The sequence below is a fragment of the Mustela putorius genome, unplaced genomic scaffold (genome assembly GCF_011764305.1).
Source record: "Mustela putorius furo isolate JIRA1106 unplaced genomic scaffold, ASM1176430v1.1 tig00003836_pilon_pilon_pilon, whole genome shotgun sequence".
NCBI lineage: Eukaryota > Metazoa > Chordata > Mammalia > Carnivora > Mustelidae > Mustela > Mustela putorius.
The window spans coordinates 19,165,677-19,171,769 of NW_025421989.1; the positions used below are offsets into that span (position 1 = coordinate 19,165,677).

At 46.7% G+C, this 6,093-nt stretch overlaps 1 protein-coding gene across 1 annotated transcript; it reads left to right on the forward strand.

The window, feature by feature from the left end:
• The first annotated feature begins 427 nt into the window (after positions 1–427).
• On the forward strand, positions 428–3,473 carry SAT1 (spermidine/spermine N1-acetyltransferase 1). Its single transcript, XM_004769174.3, has 6 exons — positions 428–691; positions 918–969; positions 1,064–1,147; positions 2,567–2,668; positions 2,768–2,808; positions 2,948–3,473. The coding sequence occupies exons 1-6, from the start codon at positions 626–628 to the stop codon at positions 3,116–3,118; spliced, it is 516 nt and encodes a 171-aa protein (XP_004769231.1). The 5' UTR covers positions 428–625; the 3' UTR covers positions 3,119–3,473.
• Positions 3,474–6,093: the final 2,620 nt, after the last annotated feature.

Below are 6,093 nucleotides of genomic sequence, written 5' to 3' on the forward strand. Positions count from 1 at the left end.
GCCTGAAAGGACCTTGGGACCGAAAGGGTGCCCCGCCCCACACTTTAGAAAACCGCTGCTCTAACCCCCATGTTGCCCAAGTCTGGCTCTCCTGAGGTTCACTGCCCGGCCGGCCAAGGAATAAACAGCAAGATCACCGGCCAGCGTTCACAGGAGGAACTCCTCTTTCCCCTTTGCGAAGGTGCCTGGGTGACGCGCATATAGTCGGGTTTCCGGGAAGGCCTTAGAGGCACCGCTAGAGGGCGCCCCGAGAGAACCCCGCGACGCACCTCAGCGCCCGCGCCCCCGCCCTCACCCGCGCCCGCCGAGTTCACACGGAAGCCCGGAAGAGAAGGCGGCGCCCGGAAGAGGGGGGCGGTCGCGGCCTCATTGGACGACGTGCCTCCGCTTCACGGTCGGAGGCGGGGCTTCTTTGCGCTAAAAAGCGGGACCCAGCGGCCGCTAGAGCGCGCAGGTTTAGTCGCAATCCGGTGTAGCTTTTCTGTCCTATACCGAGGTCCGCCGGGTCATGGTGCCAGCCTGACTGAGAAGAGGACGCTCCCGGGAGACGAATGAGGAACCACCTCCTCCTGCTGTTCAAGTACAGGGGCCTGGTCCGCAAAGGGAAGAAAAGCAAAAGACGAAAATGGCTAAATTCGTGATCCGCCCGGCCACCGCCGCCGACTGCAGTGACATCCTGCGGCTGATCAAGGTAGCGGAAGGCCCGGGCTCCTCCGGGGGCGGGGGGTGGGAGGTGGGGAGCGGCTCCCGCAGGAGTCCCTCTCTCCGCTAGCCTCCCCCGGCCTCGGCCAGGCCGTCCGGGCCGGAATCTGGGGACGAATCGCCGCCCCGCGCACCCCATTCCCAGTGAGCTAGTTGCGTCCGGGCCTCACTGAGTGTTCTACTTCTCTCTTTCTTTCCCATGTGCATCGCCCCAGGAACTGGCTAAATACGAATACATGGAAGACCAAGTAGTGTTAACTGAAAAAGGTAACGCGACCGTAGCTGGGCGGGGTTAGGGTGTCGGGTCCTTGTCCTCTGCACCGAGGCCATCACTGTGTGTCCTTGCTGCCCCCTGTTGCAGATCTACTAGAGGATGGTTTTGGAGAGCACCCTTTCTACCACTGCCTGGTTGCAGAAGTGCCCAAGGAGCACCAGTCTCCGGAAGGTAACCGCCCTCCCCTTCCAGAAGCCAAACACCGAGTGTTTTAGAAAACGCGTAGTGTCCCTGGTGTAGAACCACTGACGACACAGGCCAAAGTTACTGAGAAATTGGCCAGAAACAATAGCCAGTGTTCAAACTACTGAGGAAAAAGAAAATAGATGTGCTGCACATAATAATAGGGCGGGTTGAAAGAGCTGTTTAAGTAAGTATCAGAGTGCTGTGGAGACCTGGAAGAGTTTGAGCTGTTTAAGTAAGTATCAGAGTGCTGTGGAGACCCGGAAGAGTTAGGTATAATGTCATTTGTTGTAATTCCGTTTCATAAATGGTTCTTGTTTGACCCTAACGTAACCTTTTTTGTAATTGTGTTAAATCACATTTTTTTCTTTAATTTGTCCCAATCTTCAGGTTACAGTCTCTAGCTTCGCCATGTACATGGCCCTTCCGTGTACATGGATGGGCGGGGAGGTAACTAAAAGATCCTTTACACAATAAAGTAGATGATCATGATAAATGAGGTAAGGTCCTATTATCACACACTTAAAACACGGTAGATCAGAAACTCCAGTGTACTCTCTTCCTGTGTTTCCAAAGGACTATAAAATGGCTAGAAAGTTTAATTTGAAACCTTGGCCTCCATTTGAAATTATAGACACCCTATAAGAGGGAGTCAGATTGTTTTATTTTTTGCTGGTCCCTGTTGACTGGTCAGAAGACAGAGCTAAAAGGGGAAGTTGTTTGGGTGGGTGCTTCATTTTTTTTCGAAGTCTCTTCCCCAAGCTAGAAGAAATGAACAGAAAACATAAGGGATGAGGTACTTTTTGGAGGTATGTAGATGTTATTTAACACCAGTTTCTGGGTACCTCTGCTTCTTCTGGCTTAAAACTGGGGAGAGCAAATTGAAAAGCTGTGAATTGGAAGGCAAGTTCTGAAATTAAACATTGCACTTTTGGCCTGATGTCCTGACCTTAAGGAAGCAGAGTTTCAACTACAAATATTTACTATTCTGAACTGCCGTGTAAACCCAACTTATTCCCAAGTCAACATACCAATATCAGTAGGATGTGAATAATGTGTGTGTTTAGTTTAAGACTATAGCAGTCTTGCTCTGGCAAGTAATAAAAGCATTCTCACTTCCTGAGGGTGAGATCCAGCAGGTTGCAGATCGGCCAGTCCATGATTTTAGCCTCGCTTCAGCTAGTCCTAATGTGTGCTTTTTGCAAATACATGTCCTGAGAACAGTGAGATCTTCCAACAGTGGCCTGGACTGCTCTAGCGTAAAAAATCAGTCCCGATTCAATGGCTACTTATTTCTGTAATACATGCATGTCGATTTTTTAAAACCTACAATAGGCTTCCGATTTTGCAGCTACAACTTGTATGGGTTGCTTTTCGTCCACATCTCATGTGATACTCTTATTACAGGACACAGTGTTGTGGGTTTCGCCATGTACTACTTTACCTATGACCCATGGATTGGCAAACTCTTGTACCTTGAGGACTTCTTCGTAATGAGTGATTATAGAGGTATGGCTGAGTTTAGGAGGAGGGGGGTTTGCTCTCAAGAGAAACCAGGGCTTAAAGTCCTGAAGACGGCTTTTTAAATGGTACTTCTCTTCCCTTTAGGCTTTGGCATAGGATCAGAAATCCTGAAGAATCTAAGCCAGGTATGTCTTGGTTCGGGAGAGAGCTGGTTTGGTTTCCAAATTTGTGAGTGTTACTGAGTTATGTTAATGACTGAATCAGATCGGGTCTTGGAAAGCAGGTGAAACGTCACTGAGTTTCTTTCACTCTCCGTCACAACAGGTTGCAATGAAATGTCGCTGCAGCAGCATGCACTTCTTGGTAGCAGAATGGAACGAACCATCTATCAACTTCTACAAAAGAAGAGGTGCTTCTGATCTGTCCAGCGAAGAGGGATGGAGACTCTTCAAGATCGACAAGGAGTACTTGCTCAAAATGGCAGCAGAGGAGTGAGGAGTACTGATGCAGACAGTGACAGCTTCCATTCTATTTTAGATTAAATTCTCAACTGATCTTGCTTTCTATCCTATTCGTAGTCAAATAATAGAATGAACACCCATTCCAAAGCTTTATTACCAGTGGCGTCGTTGCATGTTTGAAATGCGGTCTGATTAAGATGGCAATCTTGTATGCGGTTTGGAGTCCAATTTCTCCTTGAACATCTTTTGATAAACAAGGTGGTATGATCTTCTTGTATATGAAAAAAAACTTCATTCTTGTGAGTCATTTAAATGTGTACAATGTACACACTGGTACTTAGAGTTTCTGTTTTGATTCTTTTTTTTTAATAAACTGCCCTTTGATTTAATTGGTATAAGCATTTTTACTAATCTTTCATTTCTCATGACATTTTTCTTGCTGTTGAACACGAAATAAAAATGACCAAGAAACGTAACTCGATAACCTTACAATTATTGAAAAACAGTTTTTAACCCAATTTAAAGTGGTCATGAGCTGTTCTCAAAGTCTGGAAAAAAGCCAGTTCAGTTCCCTGGTTTTATAGGTAGCAGCGTGTAAAATGACTTGACGCTGGTGACACTGGACACTTCATCTGACAGAATTTTCAAGAGCTGAGAACCAGGTTAGCAAGCAAAGTCCACAACAAATAAGCCCAATGGTTACCCACGTAAAAGGCGGAGACGGGATGGAGGGGTGGCACATACCTTGCCCCGAACAACCCACCCAGAATCCCATTCCGAAGGGAAAAATGGATCGCTTTGCTAATCAGGCAGGAGTGAACCAACATTTTAACAGGAAATGTGCAAACGAAAAGGCTGGAGGTGGGTGTGGGTCCCAATCAGGGGAAGCTTAACTGGAGCACCAGTCTATGGTACTGTGTACCAGAATGAGTTTCTATTTTAAACAATAGTGCCTAAAATGGGGTGGTAAACAAAAACTTTCTCCAGAACTGAAAATGAAACTTCCAAGAAGCCTGAGGAAGAGACAGCCTTAGGTAAATTTGACTTCCTCCTTTTAAAAGTTGTATCTGCCAGTAACGCTACACCCAACATGGGGCTTGAACTCAGCACCCTGAGATCAAGGGTCCTCTGCTCCTGAGCCAGCCAGGCGCCCCTGTTACCTCCTTTTATTATTCATGACACTGAGCTAAACTCCTAAACCCAGCAATTCGCATAATAAAATGGTAGTTAATAAGAACCACTGTGCTGATTTCCAAGACTAACGTTTTCCAAGTCATCAGATACCTAAAAAACCATGCTCCCCACCTTCTGTGTTCTCCAGGAAAGAAATACTAGGCTCCTCCGTGAAAGGGGGGTTTTGCCCAGCATCCCCTGCTCTGGTGTCTGTTCTGGCTTCCGAAGTTAGAAGGCAGCCATATAAACAAGTGGGATCCTGTACTGTACTGAATACAGGAGAGCTTTGGGATTTATTGGTGGTTCAGAGAGCATGCTATGAAAACAGGTTTCCAGAGTCCAGAGTCCTGCTGGGATGATAAGTAACTAGGAGAGAGAAGCTGGCAAACATCAAAAGGGTTGACTAAACACAAGAGAGCCTCGTGGGGAAAGCAGGCATTTTGAGAACTGTGTTTTGGAAAGTGGGCCTCTTTGAAGAAAACAACTACATGCTGACTGTGGTTAAATATGTGAATAAATTAGATTAACCAAGCGAGTTACAATATAACTCTTTGTTTTCTCATTCTTCTTAGAGCTTAGCCCTAAAAATCCAGGGTTGTCGCACAAAAGCTTTTATGAAGGTTGTGTCCACTGTAAAGTAGTCCCTTCCATTCAAAATTTAGAAGCTGCAACACCACAGCATCAGCCCCCTGAACGCCTAACTCGATTGTAAAGATACCTCCTGAAAAACTAAACTGTAAAATCCGTAAAGTTTGTAATCCCTAGGCAAGTAAGAAAACACATCCTGGGACATTTTATAAAAAGAAATAATAAACAATGATCAAACCAGAAAGTGGGGGAAAAGATAGCTTCATATAAAGATAACCTTAAAATTATTTTACTAAAATATCACACCTGACATAATCACTTGGGGAGAATAGGATTTCTGACCTAAGGATTTGCCAATCATTATATTACATTGGATATTTCAGGGTGTGTGTGTGTGTTTAAAACAACTGCTATTCGCTAAGTGTATTCTGCTCCTCCAAAAACTTACAAAATCAAAATTTCTGAAACTATTAAAATGGGAAGTAGCTGGGTTTGTCTATATCCAGGCCTATGACACCTTGCTACTGGTGCCACCACAGGGTTGACGGTTAGAGCCATTGTCCGTCACTGTCCAAACCAGAGCCCAAGACCACCAGCTGCTTGGACTCCACAGGGCAGCCTTTCTAGGGCAAGAAGTGGGCCTTCACACAGAAAGGCAGAAGCAACAAATCGGAAAAAGCCTAATGACTGATTAATGCCTTATACCCACCCTACTCCTCACTGGGTCCCTGGCAGGACCTAGAATGGATGGCACTTAACCCCTGTTCCGGAGGCAAGTGGCTGCTCTGAGATACCGGCGCCACCATCTCCTGCCAGGGGAAGTGGCTTCCTCCCTGACCCTGGCCAGCCTGGCCTCCCGTTCGGAGTCTGCAGGCGGTCTTGCCCGCTCCTGGAATTCTGTTCGCTCCACTGGCTACATCTTTGTTTTCTTGTTTCATCATCTCTTCCTGTGGACTGTCACCTCTGGGTGACCCTGTCCATTATTCTCATCCCTTTTCTTTGTGCTGCCAGGCTAGGCTTCAAGCCAGTCAGGGGTTACCCACAGCTCAGACTGAGAGTCCCACGCCCTTAACTGAACATCCCCGCCGACGTCAACGCCCTCCTGGCCCTACCTAAGGCCACCAAATGCCCTTCCTCGGGACGCTCTCCCAGCACCACATTCCCCCATCACCTCTTTCTTGTGGTTCACCTCTGCCCAACAGATGTTTTAGTAGTTTCCAGATGGCTCTCAACATAACAGTTAATAAT

Bases quoted from the DNA above. Each gene is read 5' to 3' on its own strand.
- SAT1 (XM_004769174.3), top strand. From the start codon at position 626: ATGGCTAAATTCGTGATCCGCCCGGCCACCGCCGCCGACTGCAGTGAC. The intron at 970-1,063 runs GTAACGCGACCG...CCCCTGTTGCAG, and splicing joins AGTAGTGTTAACTGAAAAAG to ATCTACTAGAGGATGGTTTT. The intron at 2,669-2,767 runs GTATGGCTGAGT...TCTTCCCTTTAG, and splicing joins CGTAATGAGTGATTATAGAG to GCTTTGGCATAGGATCAGAA.